This window comes from Dromiciops gliroides, chromosome 1 (assembly GCF_019393635.1).
Source record: "Dromiciops gliroides isolate mDroGli1 chromosome 1, mDroGli1.pri, whole genome shotgun sequence".
In the NCBI taxonomy this organism is placed as follows: Eukaryota; Metazoa; Chordata; class Mammalia; order Microbiotheria; family Microbiotheriidae; genus Dromiciops; species Dromiciops gliroides.
Genome location: NC_057861.1, coordinates 467,671,398 through 467,691,361, shown reverse-complemented (window position 1 = coordinate 467,691,361; position 19,964 = coordinate 467,671,398). Strand labels below are relative to the sequence as shown.

Sequence of the window (19,964 nt, the reverse complement as noted above, 5' to 3'; positions counted from 1 at the left end):
CTGCCCCCCTTTCTATTCTTCTTCTTTTTTTTTTTTAGTGAGGCAATTGGGGTTAAGTGACTTGCCCAGGGTCACACAATTAGTAAGTGTCAAGTGTCTGAGGCCGGATTTGAACTCAGGTCCTCCTGAATCCAGGGCTGGTGCTTTATCAACTGCACCACCTAACTGCCCCCACGAATGGGTATTTTTACTGACTTTTCCTTATGCCTGGGTTCCTTTGCCTCCACATTTCTTCCTTTAGGCTTCCCTAGCTTTCTTTAAGTCCTAGACAAAATCCCACCTTTTACTGGAAGCTTTTTCCAGTCCCCCTTAATTCCAGTGCCTTTTCTCTGTTGATTATTTCCAGTTTAAACAGCTTGTTCATACTAGCTATTTTACATGTTGTTTTCCCCATTAGACTGTGAGCTTCTTGAGAGGAGGGACTATTTTTTATCATTCTTTGTATTCCCAGTGCCTAGCACAATGCCTGGCTTATAGTAGACAATTAGTTGTTTATTGACTTACTTCAGTGACTTTGGGCTTAAAGCACTACCCCCCAAGACCCCCCAACCCCCAAAACACCCCAAAACCAAACCCCCCCAAAAAAAACTAGCAGAAGAATCCCATCTATCATCAGCACTGACACTCTGTGTTCTAGTGGACTTTGTGAGGATTCCTCCGAGAAAGAAAAGGCATTGAGGTCCTGCTGTTCCAAAGTTATAAGTCAGCATGGCTACATGCTTTTCCTACATATATGCTTCACTGCCATTATGTTCATGCTCACTCTTCCTACTCCTATCCCAAGACCTGTGTGTGTGTGTGTGTGTGTGTGTGTGTGTGTGTGTTTGGAGGAGAATGCACTTCAGATATTTTGGGAAAATGTTGTGTAACTATTGTTTTTGCTATGCCATTTGAGTAAATATGTTTTCTAAAGAGCTTGTTGAGTCTACTGGCTAATTGTTAATGGGAAGCACATCATTGTGGGCTTGTGAGTGCCAGTGTAAGGAGTGAATCACCCATATGATTATTGGCTTTTGTTTTATAAACTTGAATTTATCAGTTGCTTTTTTTTCATTGTTGCAGTTTTCTGCATTATGTGGTTATAGGCAGTTTTTGCACTGCTCTTTCTTTTCAGTTTAAAGTCCTTTTGATTGGATTTGCTGTAGGTGAATATTCTTACTCCTAAAGTCTAGGCTGGAATTCTGGGATAACCAATAATCCAAAGCTACTTTCCTGAAGCTTTTTCACTGGAAAAAAAAGCCATTTTCACAGACTTGAAATATTAATCAAAAGTTATGAAGTTGAATGACCTTAGGGTGGGGATAATCAAACTCTCCAAAGTCCATACACACACACACACACACACACACATATATATATAGAGAGAGAATGTAGATTAAAATTAATTAGGATATAGGCCAAGTTTAACCCTAAAATGACTAGAAAATTCACTTTAATCCATCACATCCCAACCCTAAATCTTGACTTAGTTAAATGGAATTTAGTTGCCATTTAAATATAATTTAGTATTTATTGTTAATAAGACATATGACTCCATTCTTATATTCTAACATTCTTATATGCTTAAGGAGAAATATTTGTTTTCTATAGAAAAGACAGTTCAGATGCTTTGCTAGCTAAGGAGTTATCATCAATTCCCATAGAATTTCTGCTAAAACAAATGTAGACATTTAAAACACTAATTATTGCTAAGAAAAATATTTTTAGTAGTAATATGAGAAAAATCAGTGATTTATATAATATGTAAGCCTTCTACTAGTTTCCTAAGATACTTAGCAGTTTTTTCTTTCTTTTCCCCCCTTGATAGAAATTTTTGGTAAAATAAAGTTTATCTTTTGTTTAGTAATGTTCTCCATATTAAAGGGTCCTTGCATTTGCTATATGAAAAATTAATATTTCTGGTACTGCGTTGCATAGACTATATGACTTCTAGTTCAGAATTAAGAAGTACATTTAATTGTCATTCTACTATGTTTCTTCCACCTTTTCTATTAGTAGGCTCTATTTGTAATTGAGAGGCATGGCAATAGTTCCTAATGTGCAGAGGATGGGGACCTCTAGGACACAAATAGGAAGTCTAACTGTCCATCTGGCCATTTCATTCTTCTCTTACAGTCCTCAGCCCCATTCTTCTTATTCCTGTCCATTGATTTTAGAATCGCTTTAGCAAGTAGTATTTTGCCAAAGCTGTGTGTAAGACAGCATAAAGAAATGGAGGGCCTTAAATCAAGGACATATCTTTAAATGTCATTAACCCCTCTATTTTACTGAAGAAACTGAGACTGAGAGGTAGAGTGATTTGCTTTCTGGATCATAGCTAACGATGAGCAGAGTCCAGATAATAACTCAGAACTTTGTACTCACAGTCTCTTACTTTTATCTTTCTTTACCTTTTATCCTGTGGCCTCATACTTTGCCCCTAGACCTATGTTGTTTATTTGTTTGCTTTTTAATTATTCTGCATTTAAACACCAAAATGGAAAAATTTAGTATTTCCATATAAGCAACCTAAAAAGGTGATTTTATACGAATCTGTGGAATCTCTTATATGTGACTTTAAAACAAGTTAAGCCAGTTATTATTTTCAGCACTGTCCTTGATTGTTATACTTCTCAACTTTTCACATGTTTGTCTGTACATTTCCTTTAAATGTATTAATGGCTTTTTTGGGGGTGGGGGGGGAATCATTACTAACCCTATCTTCCCAAATTTCCTACCCCCACTTAAAAAATGAGAAATCATTATAACAAATAAGCATAGTCACATAAAACAAATCCATAATTGGTTGTATTTGAAAACATTTCTCCCTTTGCATATTGAATCCATCACTTTTGTCAGGTGAGTTATTTGCTTTACTATTGTTGTGTCAAGATAATGGAATGTGATAGATGAGATTTGGCAGATACTCAGGAGCCCATCTGAGTGGATTACTGGCTGATTTGACTGGTTTAGTAGTTGACTAGATTCTAAGCACATCTGGCTGGTACTTGAGAGTACTTAAGAAAGCATGCTTCTCAGAATCTAAAAAAACTTTGAACTTCCGGCCCAATCATCCAACCAACTTGAAGAACCTCCCCATTCTGGGAGGGGACAGGAAGGAGGAAAGGGGAGCCTGGGGCGAGCCTGGTTCCTGACTTGGTGGTGACAGCAGGGAAAGACAAAGAGGAGCTGAGGAAAGATAGGATTGCAAGGTTGTAAGAATTCTGTTCTCAATCTTTCTCTTTCTATATTTCAATAAACCCTTAAAAATCTAAACTCGTTTTATCAGTGATTTTAGTCATTTTCCCCCCAAACTGGGAGAACAGATTAGAACCCACATTTAGAATTTTAAATTACTCAGTTGGTACCCCAGAGATGTGAGTGTTAATTGTTCAGCATTGTTAAATCTTAAAAAAAAATTTTTTTAACAGTGTTGTTGTTATATTATTTTTTCATGTGGTTCTGTTCACTTTATTCTCCATTTGTTCTTACAAGTCTTTCTAGGTCTTCTGAAACTATACCTTAATTATTTATGATACAATAATATTCTAATATATCCATATGCCACAATTTCTTTATCCATTCCCCAATTAATTGCAACTCCCTTTGTTTTAAGTTCTTTGCTATAACAAAAAAAATCTCCTATAAATATTTTTGTATATATAAAATCTTTTTCTCTCTTATTGATTTTTTTGTGGTGTAAACCTAATGGTGGTATTGCTGGGGCAAAGGGTATGAATAGCTTAGACTATTTAGGATGACTGGACCAACTTATAACTGCCATCACTAAGTGCCAAATGTCTATTTTTCCTTTGTCCTTCCAACACTTGTATTTTTTCTTTTGTTATTTTTTAACAATCTCATAAGTGGGAGAGAAAACCTCAGAATTGTTGTAATTTGCATTTTTCTTATTACTTATTTGGAGTGTCTTTTCATAGGTGTGTTGGTTGCTTGGATTTCTCTTCCTTTGAAAACTGCTTTGACTAGCTATTGGAGAATGACTTGTTATATATTTTAATGAATTCTGTCTATATATCTTAAATGTCAGACTTTTTTTTTTTTTAGTGAGGCAACTGGGGTTAAGTGACTTGCCCAGGGTCACACAGCTAGTAAGTGTTAAGTGTCTGAGGCCGTATTTGAACTCAGGTACTCCTGACTCCAGGGCTGGTGCTCTGTCCACTGCGACACCTAGCTGCCCCAATGTCAGACATTTATCAGAGAAATTTTCTGCAAATATTTTTCCCAGTTAACTTTTTTCCCACCTAATTTTCCCTTCATTGATTTTGCTGCTTCAAAAAATTTTCAGTTTTATGTAAGAAAAAATATTTCTTTTATCTTATGTGAAGCATTAGCTCTAGTTTGGTCACAAATTCTTTATAATTAATAAAGGCATTTTCTTCATTGCTCTTTTAATTTATGAACAATGACTTTTTATGTCTTATGTAATGTATCCAGTGGGAGATTATATTGGCATATGTATAAGAAATTGGTTTGTACTTAATTTCATTCAAATTGCTTTCTAAATTTCCAAGTTTTTGCTGAGTAGTGGGTCCTAGTAACTGGAATCTTTGGCACTTCATTGAACACTATACTACTGTATTTATTTTCTTTCAAGCTAATTAGCTTTCTAGCTGATCTGTGCTATTAATGAACTTTCTCAATTTTCTTTAACCAGTATGAAATAGTTTTGATGATTACTACTTTGTAGTCTGATATACAGTACTACTAATGGTCCCCTTCCCACTTTTTTCCTTTGAAATACTTGAAGACATTTAGTTCTTCCAGTTGAATATTTTTTTTCTAGCTCTATAAGTCCTTTGGTAGTTTGATTGGTATGGCACTGAGTAAGTTAATTAATTTAGGCAGCATTTTCATTTTCATTATTATATTGGCATGTCCAAACTGTAAGCAATCTATTATATCAACTTTTCTAAAGTTTTATTTGGGCCCCTAAATCCTTTCTTGTTTTTTTTTTTTTTGTTGCATTTGTCTGGGTGATATATTAAAAAGTACTATCTTTGTCATTGTTAATTTATTCACTTTCCCCTTAGATGCTATACCATTTAGTGCTTATGTATTATATTAATTTATTGTCTGGGGTGCCTTTAAGCATTATATAATTTCCCTTTTCATCTCTTTTAATGAGGTATTTTTAATGTTGGCCTTGTGAGATCATGATTGGTATTCTTATTTTTTTTCCAATTTTCTTTAAACATCATAGATTTAGTTCTAGTCTCTTAATATTTGCAGGAATCTTTCTGTTTAAAATATGTTTCTTTTAAACAGCATATTGTTGGATTCTGCTTCCTAATTTGCTTTGCTTTCCTTCTCCCTTTTATGCATGAATTCATCATCCCATTCATGTTCATGGTTATGGTTAATATTGTGTTTCTTTCTATCCTGCTTTCTCATTTATACCTCTCTGACTCCCACATTTCAGACATCTTTAATATATACTCTTCTATTTCACTCCCTTTTTTCTGTTTCCATATCTATTCCCCAATCACAGGTTCTTACCTTTTCTTTCTTTCCTTTTAATCTGAAATTTATGCTCCTGTGTGTGTGTGTGTGTGTGTGTGTGTGTGTGTGTGTGTGTTCGTTCTTTCAGCTTTCCTTTTACTGGTTCAGTTAAAAGGGAAGTTCGTGTGATTCCTGCTCCCCTCCTATCCCACATTCCTTGGTCTTCTCTCTCACTATGATTACTTGAGTTTTAGTTTTACACTCCTTTCCTTCCAGGATATTCTTCCCCCCCCCTTCCTTTTTCTCTTTTTAAGCTAATCAATATAAATAAAAAACCAGTCTCAGACCCACTTTATTATATAACTCCTATGATCCTTGAAGATAGTAGGGTTCTGAGGAGAAAATTGTTTCTCTTATAAATAATTCATCATTATATTGTCCCTTCAAATTTTCCTATGTTTCTCTTGACACTTTTGTTTGCTTTTCAGAGTTTCTACTCATCTCTGGATTAGAAATGCTTAGAAGTCCTCTATTTCTTTAAAGGAGTATTTCTCCCCTGTAATATTATATCAGTTTTGATTGATAGATTAGAGTTTGTAGTATCAGGATTTTTCCTTCCAAGAATTAAACAAATTCAAGATATTTAGAGAAAAAGAAAACACTATAAATATAACATCAGTACTTCCTCCTCTGTGGAAAGTAAATGTTGTATTTTCATACTTCCTGATTAAAGAATTTTTTTAAGAAGTTAAATTTATTGAAATATTTTATTTGACTTAAATAGACTTCTCAACATTCATATGCAATCCCACATTCAAAGTATATGCTTCTTGTTCATCAGTTATTAATATAAAAGTGAGATATGTCCTTTAGCTTTGGTAGCAAAGTGTTAACAGATTGTAATTTTTTTTAAAAAGTGTCAGTTTTTCATGTTTATTTGTATATTTTCCTCAAAAGTCCAAATTAAAAATTTTCTAAGCATGTTTATCCTAAATTGAAACTTGAAATACTTTAAAGTTTTTACTTAAGAAGAAAATGAATGGAAATTATCTAATTGATGTTAAAATTTTTGTTTTGAATCTATACAATACATTCCAGTGATTCTCTTTTCATTTTTTAAAAGTCAAATCTCCAATTTTTGGTCTTTGAATTGATTAAAATATATTTAAGGTAGCAAAACAAAATATTAAAAATTATCTCTAATGAAAGGTTTTCTTTCAACATAAGGTAAATGAAGGGAAATAGCTGAAACAGTAGATGGTATTTAGAAATTATTATATCATTATAGACACAGTATATGGTCTTTTTTTTTTACTTCCTCTCATTTCTCAGATATTCCTCTGTCATTCCTTTGTTTTTTATTCTTTTAATTGTAGTGATAAATATACATATTTGTTTTCTCAAATGGCAAAAATAATTTTTAATGCTAGTACAAGAAACCATGAAGAGCATATCAGCATAGTTGCTATTGAAGAAAAAAAATCTGGGTCCAAAATGTATATGTTTAATATTGCTTTCTCTTTCATTCCAGGTGTAGATATACCAGAGATCAATGAAGAACAGAGCAAAATATATAATAAAGCCTTGATATGTTGGCATCATCCTGAAAAGAAGAATAAAGCTGATAGTTATATTCTTGAATATCGGAAGATTAGTAGAGAAGAAGAGATGTTAACCTGGAATGAGACAGAGGTCTATAGTACCAGTAAAATCATTTCTGACCTTGAAAGTAACAGTAGCTATGCCTTCCGAGTGAGAGGATATAAAGGTTCTGTCTGTAGTCCTTGCAGCAGAGAAGTGATTCTCCATACTCCTCCAGCTCCAGGTATTAAGAAGTTTCAAAGAAACACAGAATTGAAGAGGGTCTTGATAAATAATCTAATTACAAATTCTCCCAGTAGTTAAGATGTATCTGAAACCATTCTAGTGTGATAACTATCTTTTTTTTTTTTTGGTAGTAGACTGACTTAGAGTTGACAACATACCCTGAGGTATCAACATTTTTGTTTGAGAACTACATCTGAATTTGAGGGATGAAACTAGATATTTTGAAGGTAGCTATTCACTCAGATCAAAACGACATAAATTCTTTCTTAAATGAATTTTATGTTCTTAAAAGTACCATGGGGTGTCTGTGATTTATTGGTAAGCCTGAAGAAAATTTATTGAACTTGGTTATCAGAACTACCATTTGGGTATCCAAATAGTAATTTCTCACTTTTTTCTTTTGTCTAATGTCTTGAAATAAAACTTGCATCTGATTCTGGTTTGCATAGCCTTTATAGATATTTGTTTGGCTAAATAATGTATTATTATTTATTTATTTGGCTAAATAATTAAAATTATTTTGGTTTTCTTGGAGATTAAAAAGGGATAGTTATAGGAAAGATGGGCAGGGGTGGGGACATGTAGGGAGTGAGTGTGGAGAGATCAGAGAGAGAAAAAGGAATCTTATAGTAAGAAAGGAAGGTCCTTGCTACTTGGCAGTATAATGCAACAAATGTTACAATTTGGAGTCAGAACACTTAGGCCATTCCTTGTTCTGTCACTTGATTGTGGGCAAATTTGGGTAAGCCTCTTCATCTCAGTTTCCCCATCTGTAAAATGAAGTTAAATGGCCCCTTCCACAGTTTTAATCTAGGATTGTAAAAGTAGTTCAGTTCTCCCATTTTTTTTTTGGTGAGGCAGTGACTTGCCCAGGGTCACACAGCTAGTAAGTGTCAAGTGTCTGAGGCTGGATTTGAACTCAGGTCCCCCTGAATCCAGGGCCAGTGCTTTATCCACTGTGCCACATAGCCACCCCAGTTTTACCATATTTTAATCTGCCCTAAACTTGATAAGGAAGTTTGTCATTCTTATTTTAAAGTTGCCCAAATCAAAATTATGACAAAATTTAAAAAAATATTTCAATTTAAGGTTTTGAGTTCCAAATTCTATCCCTTCCTTGTGTCCCCCATGCAATTATGTAAAATATTTCCATATTAGTCATTTTGTATAAGACTTAGATAAAAGAAAGAAAAAGAACAAGAGTGAAAAAAAGCATGCTCCAGCCTGTATTCAGTCAATATCAATACTTTCTCTGGAGGTGGATAGTATGCTTCAAGATTAGTCTTTTGGGGCAGGTAGGTGGTGCAGTGGATAAAGCACCGGTCCTGGATTCAGGAGTACCGGAGTTCAAATCCGGCCTCAGACACTTGACACTACCTGTGTGACCCTAGGCAAGTCACTTAACCCCCATGGCCCTACAAAAAAAAAAGATTAGTCTTTTAGGATTGTCTTGGATCATTGTATTGCTGAGAATAGCTAAGTCATTGACAGTTTTTCATATGATAAAATTTCTTAAGATTTCTCTTTTAAGTTTATAGATGAGGGATAAATGAAGTGGTCTAAAATAATTCAGATTGAACTATCTGTGTTGTCAAGGTCTGGGTTTAGATGAATTATTAGATTTACTGATTCATTGTCATGTGAGGTAGAAAAGTATCCTCATCTGTGCTTTGGGAATTTATATTAACTCCTTTTTTCCCCCCTTATCCCTTCCTCAAACTTGCATTTCTTAGAATTGACAGTGTCACCAAATAGGTCAAATAACTTCATTTCAATGTCTTAAAAAAAACCCTGTCACTTATATTTTCTCTCTTTTTTAATTTAAATTTTATTTTTCCTTTCAGTTTCATTCTTTTTCTCCTACCCTTCCCCCACCCATTGAGAAGGCGAGAAATATAATAATCACTATACATATGCATTCATATAAAACATTTTCTGCATTAGCCATGTTATGGAAAAAAAGCAAGAAAAATGCTTAAATCTCTGTTTATTAATCCATTGCTTCTCTGTCTAGAGGTGGATAACATTTCATATCGTGAATCCTTTGGAGTTGTGGTGGATCATTGCATTGATTGTAGTTATTAAATCTTTTACAGTTGATTTTCTTTACCATATTGCTGTTAATGGGTAGATTGTTCTGATTCTTCTCACTTCACTTTGCATCATTTCATATAGAACTTACCAGATTTTTCTGAAACTATCCACTTTGTTAGTTCTTAGAGCACAATAGTATTCCATCACAATCAAATACCATGATTTGTTCAGCCATTCCCCAGTTGACAGGCATCCCCTCAGTTTCTAATTCTTTGTGGTATCAAAAAGAATTGCTATAACTATTTTTGTACATATGGGTCCTTTTCCTTTCACCTCCTTGGGGTATAGACCTACTAGCAGTATTGCTGGGTTAAAGGATATGAAGTTTTATAGCCCCCCTCTGGGTATATTTTTAAATTGTTCTCCGGAATGGTTGGACTAATTCACAGCTTCATAGTGCATTGGTATACCTATTTTCCCACATCCCCTCAAGCATTTGTCTTTTCTGATAGATGTGAGGTGGTACCTCAGAGTTGTCTTAATTTGCTTTCTCTAATTATTAGTAATTTAGAGCATCTTTTCCTATGACTATAGTTACTTTGGTTTCTTTCTCTGAAAACTTAATTTTTAATCATTGGACCATTTATCAATTGGGAATGGTTCAAATTTATGTATATAAATTTAGTTTAGTTCTCTATATATCTGAGAAGTGAGACATTTATCAGAGAAACTTGCTGCAAATAGCCCCCCTCCACCCTCCAGTTTCCTATTTTTATTTCGGCTTCTTTGGTTTTGTTTATGCAAAAAACTTTTAAATTTTAAATAATCAAAGTTGTCAATTTTAGTTCCTGTGAACCTACCTCTTGTTTGGCCATGAACTCTTCTCTGATCTGTAAATCTATCTGACAGGTCACTTTCCCCATGCTTCCCTGATTTGCTTCTTATATTACCCTTTATGCATAAATCATGTACCCATTTTGATCTTATCTTAGTATATAATGTGAAATGTTGTCTATGCATAATTTCTGCCAGATGAATTTCCAGTTTTCCCAGAAATTTTTTTAAATGCAAGCTTGCTCCAATAGCGGGGATCTTGGGGTTTGTCAAACACTAGATTATTGTGCTCATTTACTTTTGTATGTTGGATACCTGATCTATTCCATTGATCAAATCACTCTATGGCTTATCTGGTACTAAATTGTTTTGATGATTACTGTTTTGTAATGTAATTTAAGATCTGGTACTACAAGGGCCTCCTTCCTTTACATTTCTTTTTTCATCGATTCTCTTGATAGTTGACCTTTTGTTCTTCCAAATTAATTTTGCTGCTATTTTTTCTAGCTCTATAAAAAATTCTTTGGTAGTTTATGTTACTGAATAAGTAAATTTAGGTAGTATTGGCCTTTTCATTATATTGGCATGGATTATTTAGATGTACCTTTATTTGTGTAAATACTATTTTGTAGTTGTGTTTATATAATTCCAGTGTGTGTCTTGGTGAGTAGATTCCCAAGTATTTTATACTCTCTACAGTTACTTTATTTTATTTTATTATTTTTTTTAAGTGAGGCAATTGGGGTCAAGTGACTTGCCTCAAGGTCACACAGCTAGTAAGTGTTAAGTGTCTGAGGCTGGATTTGAACTCAGGTACTCCTGACTCCAGGGCCGGTGCTCTACCACTGCGCCACCTAGCTGCCCCTACAGTTATTTTAAATGGAATTTCTCCCTCTTCATGCTGGGATGGTTATAAGTACTGATGATTTGTGTGAGTTAATTTTAACAACTTTGCTAAAATTGTTAATTCAACTAGTTTTTTTAGTTGACTATCTAGGGTTCTCCAAATACACCATCATATCATCTTCCAAAAGTGATAGTTTTGTTTCCTTGTCATCTGTGCTTATTCCTTAAATTTTTGTCTCACTTTTAAAAAATGCCTTAATCTAGTTTTCATATGTGCTTAGGTTTCAATTTCCATTCAGCACTGAATCCTCTCTAAAATGTTTTTTCCCACATTTGTGAAATTCTTCCTCTGTGTTTTGAGGTATTTTTATCAAGCAAAATATGACCAATGTAGCCATGGTTAGTGGTCCTGGAGGTATGAAGAAAATATTTACAGCTCCCCAAATCTTAAGAATACAAATTACAGGTTTTAAAAGGGAAGCTTGTTGCAGCATGGTATTGCTCTAACTTTTCCCCACTATGAATTAGATATCGGGCATCATCTTGTTTTGAAGGTAGTTATAGAACTGTGAATGGAAGTTGCTTAAAGTCTCTTCAAAACTGAAACTAGCTAACAAGATTTTGGTTTCACTCAAAGCCAGCTCTGTTTTTTAGATGACTTAGGGCAGCACATAGTCTTTTTTGGGGGGGGGGATTTTTTTGGGAGTACTAAGTCTTTTAAAATGTATTTTAAAAAATATTTTCACTGTTCATCACAAGTGGTTTTAGGTGCAAAGCTTCACAGTTTTGTGCTGTTGGTGTACAAAGAAGTTGAAACAATTTAATTTTATGCTTTATTAGTTGGCTATGGATTTTGAACAGTAAAATCTATTTAGAATTTTACTCAAATTAATATATTACAATTTTGAAATGTTAATAAACTTCAAGCTAATTTTAGTTGTTTATTTTTAAGTTTTTAGTTTTCTCTTTGATGAAAAATGTGGATATAACAATGAACATCTATTGCTGAATCTAAAGAGAGACCGTGTGGACAGTAGAGCTGGATTTTCTCTTCTGCTTGCTGCTGAACGTGTCCAAGTGGGTTGTTACACAAGCTTAGATTATATCATTGGAGACACTGGAATCACCAAAGGAAAACACTTTTGGGCCTTACGTGTGGAACCATATTCATACATGGTTAAAGTAGGAGTTGCTTCCAATGATAAACTACAAGAATGGCTCCATAATCCTCGTGATATAAGTAGCCCAAGGTAGATTCTTTTTTACTCTCCTAGAATGTGGTCACTTTGGGTAATTTAAAGTTTATTGCACTTCATGGTAGGTCTAAAAATGGGCTTAGATTCAGCAGATTCATTTATAGAGCTTTTATATATATATATACAAGCTCTCTCTATATAATTATATATATATAATGATTGTATTGTTACTTATTAGATGAGATACCACTGAATTATTGTACTCTAGTTGCCTTACCTCAGGGCAGCAAGGTGGTGTAGTGGATAAAGTGCCAGGCCTGGAGTCAGGAAGACTTGTTTTCCTGAGTTCAAATCTGGCCTTAGACACTTACTAGCTCTGTGACTCTAAGCAAGTCACTTAATCTTGTTTGCCTCAATTTTCCTCATCTGTAAAATGAGCTGGAGAGGGAAATGGCAAACCACTTCACTATCTTTGTCAAGAAAATTCCAAATGGGGTCATGAAGTGACTGAAAAATGATTGAACAACAAGTTGCCTTACAACTAACAATGATAACTTGTACTTTCCTGTGATGGATTCTGATTTTTAAAAAACTTCCCTTTAATATGATTTTATATAATATTGCTGAAATGTACATGTGATCAGAGCTAGGATTTTCTTTCTATTCCTAAATCAACTAAATCTCGTTAGAAAGAGGGTGACCAGTGTCATTTACTAATTTGTAATTGTAGTTACATTGTGTGAAGATCCGTGGAAATAGCCTAGACATTTAGCCCTTGTGCACCTGTAGGTCCAACCCCCAAATGAGGGAATTTCATTCTGGCTCTGGGAATTCCAAAGAAAGGTTGCTGATTTTTCTGCATTAAAAAACCCATGCCCGGGCAGCTGGGTGGCGCAGTAGATAAAGCACTGGCCCTGGATTCAGGAGGACCTGAGTTCAAATCCAGCCTCAGACACTTGACACTTACTAGCTGTGTGACCCTGGGTAAGTCACTTAACCCTCACTGCCCTGCCCAAAAAACAAAACAACAACAACAACAACAACAAAAAACCATGCCCAAGAATTTACCTTAGCCTATTAATTTAAATTTTTGTTCAGTCATTTTAGTTGTGTCCTATTCTTTGTGAACCCCATTTGGGTTTTTCTTGGCAAAGACACTGAAGGAGTTTGCCACTTCCTTCTCATTTTGTAGTTGAGGAAACAGATCTTTTTTTTTTTCTTTCCCAAGTTTTATTGCAATGCTGTGGGTGACCACAGGGAGAGTACCAGAAAAGTGGAAAGGTATCTCTCAAATAAGGAAAGGAAAGACAGTTATATTTATAGTATAGATAAATTATCAGTCTCATTATAATAATCTCCACTTTGGGGAGGTACAGGGGAGGGCCTGTCCTACTCATTATAATCTCCACCTAGGGGTGTTTCAGGGGAGGGCTTATCCTAATTTGGAATTCCTGGGATCCTAAGCCAACCCCCGAGGTGGTTACCTTTTTCAGTGGAGGTGTGTTTTTGGGGTTTACACATCATAAGGTGAATCTGGGGACAAATTTGGCCTTTTCTGCGCATGTCTCTTTCTGATTCCCATGGCTAGTTTCAAAACATTTCCATTTTTCATTATAATTTCTATAGGTTGTCTTTTTCCTTTATTGTTATTTTGACCTGACCCATTCTGGTCCGTTAGGATGTTGATCACTATGGGTATGAGAACCTAACATAAGTTATCCATTAACTGAGATCTGTCTCTCTTTTAGAGCTAATATCTGTACCAGAGCTTGAGTCTTAGATTTTTCTATTAACCCTTTTTTGCCTCCTACATCATTCCCCCCTTTTCATATACCCCGGGAAAAAGGATGAAGATCATCTCTTCTGTTACTGCTTCCTGATGAGTGGGGGCAAAGTAGGGGCCCATAGAAGTTTTATGAATTGAGGGAGATGTAGGAACTAGTGTTACAAATGCAAGAACCACAACACAAAGCACAAATGATTTACAAACAGACCAAGAGGCAACAGGGACCCTAACACAGAATAAATCTAAGAGTTCCATGAAAAACTGGACAAAGCAAGCAGTTGTGAACAGTTTCAGCCATCCAGGTAATCTCTGCACAGCAGCTCAACTTTCAGGAGGGAAACAGCTTATCTTTACAGATTAAGTTCTGAGGCAAACAGGGTTAAGTGACTTGCCAAAGGTCACAGAGTTAGAAGTGTCTGAGGCTGAATTTGAAATCATGAAGATGTCTTCCTGATTCCAAGCTCAGTGTTCTATGTGCTGTGCCACCTAGTCACCCTATTAATTTAAATAGAATCCTATTATTAGATATCCTATCTTCTCCTCAAAAGAAATAAAGGGTAGCAAAGATTTTTATGCTTTTCAATGATGGATGGTAATATCTTTCCTTTAATCCCATAATTCTTAAGAGGTAAATTATGTATTTCTTGGTAAAATAGAGAAATTTTTAGAGGAGAAAGGGAGACAAGAATATGGTACTAATTGAGGCATGTTTAGAACATAAAAGAACAGGCAGAAATGCTGACAATGGTGGGAAAATAGGTGATTTTGAACACTGTTGTAAAGCTTCTTTTGTTTCATATGGTTTTCTTGGTAGGTGTCAAAAGTGTGGTTCACTGGGTAGAAGACTGAACTCAAAGCATCTGGGTTCAAATCCCAGGTGATACTGATTAGCTAGGCAAGTAAGGCGTTAAGATGAAAGTACTTTGTAAACATTAAAGACTTTCTTTTCCACTACTAATTTTACATTAATTTTTCCATTTTTCAGTACCTATTTCAAAATTCTAAATGTTTAGCTATACTTTAGTACAAAGGTTTGTTTAGATCAGAGTATGATATTTGAATGTCTGCATAAAATACAATAGGTCTTAATGATATAGATGAAATTTTTTGTTATAATTTGTGTATTACAATTATTCTCTTATTTTAGATATGAGCAAGATAGCGGTCATGACAGTGGAAGTGAAGATACCTGCTTTGACACAGCACAGCCTTTTACATTAGTTACTATAGGCATGAAGAAATTTTTTGTGCCCAAGTCACCTACTTCTTCCAGTGAACCTGAAAATAGAGTTCTTCCCATGCCAACATGTATAGGGATTTTCCTTGACTATGATAAAGGCAAAGTTGGTTTCTATGATGCAGATCACATGAAATGCCTTTATGAGCGCCAAGTGGACTGCTCAGGTACGATGTATCCTGCATTTGCGTTAATGGGAAGTGGAGGAATTCAGCTTGAAGAACCCATCACGGCAAAGTATCTGGAATACCAAAATGACATGTAGTACAAAGACCTACTGATGCTGCTTAGGATGAGAAATGTGAGCAAAAGGATGCCTTAGCATTAACAGTCATAACTAATTACATATCTCCTAAGTGCTTTTGCCATGTTTTGTGTGTATGTGTGTTTTCCTTAAAACACAGAAAAACCAAAATAGTTTTTTCTTCCAACTTTAATTATTCTGTATTTCTTTATGATGGAGTTAAGGGCATTTTTTCCCCCTCAAGTTACTACTGAAATAGTTGATTAGCAACTGAATTTTCTTCGAGTGTCTTTGTGAGTTGAAAATATGTTATTTGTCAACTAGCAATTTTTATCTTAATTTTTTATTCAAAAGAAATCCCATTTTATGGAATGCTTATGTTTGTTTTTTCCTATTTTAAATCATGTGTATGTCCTAAGAAAGATTGTTTTTAAAAATAATTTATGGTGAGAAATGAGTGTTCAGCAGTGTCTCTTGTATTTGTTTTTAATAGGAAAATAACATTTACAGATAAATAAAGGACAAGGGGAATAAAAATGGTGGTAACGTACTTAAATGGGAAGAATTATTTAAAAATGTTTTCAAAGCTATTAATAATATATGATGGGGCAGCTAGGTGGCACAGTGGATAAGCACCAGCCCTGGATTCAGGAGGACCTGAGTTCAAATCTGGCCTCAGACACTTGACACTTACTAGCTGTGTGACCCTGGGCAAGTCACTTAACCCTCATTGCCCCACCAAAAAAAAACCCCACACCCCAAACCCCCCCAAAACAAATAACATATGATGATAGTACTTGCTATATCTACCTACTATAGTTGATTTTTTTGAAAACCAAATGTTGTACATCACACACAAAATAGTAATATTTTAAAGACTTCCCTCCTGAAAACAGAATCTGTTGTTTTCTAAACACTCTATAAAATTGTTTTCTAATCGGACATATTAAAATTAATTCAAAGGTAGATTATTTTTAAGTCTATGTAATCCCTCAGAATAATTAAAAATAGCTCTAATTTATGTTCTCCTTAAGGCAAACATTGTAAACTTGGGGGAACAGACTGAATTTGTCTTCAATAAATAATTTTAAGAAATCTTAGTTCCAAGTGCACTGATATTTAAATGGCCTTTTTGCCCTTATGATATTTTGAGTGTTTAATTTCATTTAGTGTACCTATTTATTACATTTCAGTTTTCACTGGTCTGTATGTTTGAAAGATTCATGCACAAGTTCTTTCTTTGAGTTTATTTAATAGCATTAAATATTCTAAAACATGAAATAATAGCGGATGGTCTAATTGGCATTTTCTGTGTTGTATTACTTGATGCAGATAATAAACCTTTTGCAAAGTAAGCAAGTTTGGAATTGCAACTGAAATATAGTATATTTATTATATTGATGCACTTTTATTAATAGTTGGAAGAAATTAATTGTAAATGGAATGTTTAGACCACAAAACCATTGTATGCCTGAACTTAATGTTCAGTTTTAAAGGATGTATCTACATTATTGCATAGGGATATGGATATAGGGATTGGACCTTTGATTTCATTGATGTAGGGAACATCCAGTAAAGAAAGCTCCCTCCACCAAATAAGTGGGTACCTTCCTTGCAACTTGTTGTCTTAAGAGAGTTAAATATCTAGAGCACTGGGAGGTTAAAGGACTTGCCCAGGGTCACACATCCAGAAAGAGCCAGTCAGGAATTGAACCCAGGTCTTCCTGGCTTCAAAGGCTGGCTCTTTATCCATTATGCCATGCTTCCTGTCACTTATTATATGGTTTCTATAAATAATTGTTGCTTCTTTATTAAGATTAGGAAATTATGGATGTTGAAGTCTTGTCCCTTTATTGAGATTTTGGCTCATTTAATAAGAATAATTCCTCAAACTTAATATTCTTTCCATTTTTAAACTGAAAAACCAAGTTAAAGTGTTTTTACAAATACATTTTATTGTTCAACTGGTGTACACTGTGACCTGGAAGAAATTCAGTATTTAGTAGCATTTGATTACTTTATCTGAGAATAGCACTTTATAACGTAGGCTAAGCTAAAAAACGTAGCTGTTCTGTGGATTGTTGTACAATAAAATTGCTAAACTATCACGTGTTGATGATTACAGATCGTGTCTCTTAAACATTTGTATGTGTAAATCATGTATTCTTAAACTTAGAGCTTTTGACCAAAGTAGGAAAGTTTTATTTGAAACTTGTATAGCTGTAAATAATTGTTCATTTGACTTTTAGGAAAAAAAATAAAAAGGAGAAGTAGCAAAGTTTATTTCTTCCACAAATTTAAATTCTAAAAAATTTTAAAAATTGGAAAGTTTCATACTGGACTGAAATAACTATTCATTGAACATTTGTCTTTTAAATACATTAAATTAATCATTAAAGGAAATTCCACATATGTGTGTAGATCGGTACAAATCTATCACTGCATCTACAAAAAATGATTTCTCGGATATGTTCCAGAGCAAGGCAAGGCAAGAAGCATTTATTAAGCACTTACTATTCACCAGGTTCTTAGAGCAGGAATTAGCCTTTTTGAATGTCATTTTGGTAGTCTAATGATGTCTCTAGATCCTGTCTCAGAATGTTTTTAAACGATTGAAGGAAATGCTAAATCTTAACTAGAGGTTAGTGAAAATAAAGATGTAATGTTTCTTCCAATCCAAGTTTATGACCTCAAAAATCTATCCAAGAGATCAGTGGACTCCAGGCTAAGAAACCCTGCTCTAAAGGCTCATCTCTGTACTTATCTTTGATATGGCTGCTTCTAATGTTATAGGAAATCAAAACGCTTAACATGGCTTTATTTTCTTTGAAGACTTCTTCATGAGAGCAAGAATTGCTATCTAGCACTGGACAATAGATTTCCTGAGTTCTAACTTACTAGTGAACTTGGGTAAGGTACTAACTTATTTGGACTGTTATCTGATATATAAAAATGAAGAGGTTCAATTAGATTTCTTTAAGTCACTTCCATTTCTAAAATTCTATGAGTCTTCTTTCTACATTATTTCCTCTGCTCTATCAAACCTTTCCTGTTACCTTTTCCCCTTTCAGGGTAACAGACCACCAAGTTAAGCAAGTTATCCCTCAGTAAGCATGCTGTCTTTGTGGATCACATCCTACCTGAGGAGCACAGAAAGATTAATGTTATTGTTTAAAGGATGAATTTTAGGCTATATATAGGAAAAAGATGGAGATGATCATAAAAAAAAGAACTAGAAGGAACTTTAGAGGTCATCCAGCCCAGCCATACCTGAACCAGAATACCATCATCATCAAGTAATCTTATTATTATATGATGGAAGACCCCCAGTGATGGGCAACTCACTGATTCCCAAGGTACAATTCATTCCACCTTTATTTCTTTTTAAGTGTTGGTTTTCCCTTCTATGGAATTGAAGGTTGCCTTCCTCCACGCTTCAGTCCTATTCCAACTTCTGCAGTAAAATAAAACATATTTAATCTTTCTTCCATATAACAGCACTTCAAATATTTAAAGGCAGAAAGTAGTGTTGTTTCCCCAAGTTTCCTGTAGGCAAAATATGTAAGTTTCTTCAGGTGATACTCGTGGCATGACTGAGTCTACATACCATCACAGATCCACTCTGGATTGTTTCCTAAAACAGTGCACCTAGAATTTATCAACAGTTTGGGTTTGGTCAGGGTAGAGCATAATGGGGACAGTAACCTCTTCTTATTGTTGTCATTTCAGTCATGTCTGACTCTTTGTGATCCCATTTGGGGTTTTCCTGTCAAACATACTTGAAGTGTTTTGTCATTTTCTTCAGTTCATTTTACAGATAAAGAAACTGAGGCAAAGAGGGTTGTGACTTGGCCAGAGTCACAGAGCTATTAAGCATTTGAGGTTGGATTTTAACTCAGGTCTTCTCAATTCTAGGACTGGGGCTCTATCCACTGCATCACCTAGCTGTCCCTCTATGTTCTATATGTGTTATAATTTCTATATTTTGTATATTGTGTTTTTGGTTAGTGCAGCTTTCAGTTCATTAAAATCTTTTTCACAAACTTATCTGGCTATGTTTTTTTTCATTATGTACTTGAGCAGAATTTTTTTTTAATCCAAGTGCTACATTTGTCCCTATTACATTTCATCTAATTCTAGTTGACCCTTAGTTCTAATATATTAAGGTATTATTGGACCCTTATAATTATGCTAGTGTCTGTCATCTGCCAATTTGAAAAGTATACCATCTGTGTCTGCATCCATATCCCCAATAGAAGTCCTACATTAGAGAGCTCCAACAAATTTAATACAAACGGATACCAAAAAATCATGATTCTTCGGGTCCAATTCTTCTGAATCCACCTAATCAAAACAGTACACATTTCTTATCACACACATACTGTCAAAGGCCTTGTTGAAATCCAGGGATACTCTGTCAGTAGTAATCTAGATACCAATCTAGAGATCTTTTCTTTTCTTTTTTTTTGGTGAGGCAATTGGGGTTAAGTGACTTGCCCAGGGTCACACAGCTAGTAAGTA

General features: G+C 34.5%; 1 protein-coding gene across 3 annotated transcripts in view; it reads left to right on the top strand.

The window, feature by feature from the left end:
• The window catches only part of TRIM36 (tripartite motif containing 36), a 98,233-nt gene extending 78,959 nt beyond the window's left edge, over nt 1-19,274 (top strand). For all 3 annotated transcript variants that reach the window (XM_043978624.1, XM_043978625.1, XM_043978623.1), the window contains exons 8-10: nt 6,971-7,264; nt 11,933-12,230; nt 15,110-19,274. In XM_043978624.1, coding sequence (XP_043834559.1) covers nt 6,971-7,264; nt 11,933-12,230; nt 15,110-15,464 — 947 coding nt within the window. In that variant the 3' untranslated portion in view covers nt 15,465-19,274. The remainder of the gene's footprint in view (nt 1-6,970; nt 7,265-11,932; nt 12,231-15,109) is intronic.
• Nucleotides 19,275-19,964: the final 690 nt, after the last annotated feature.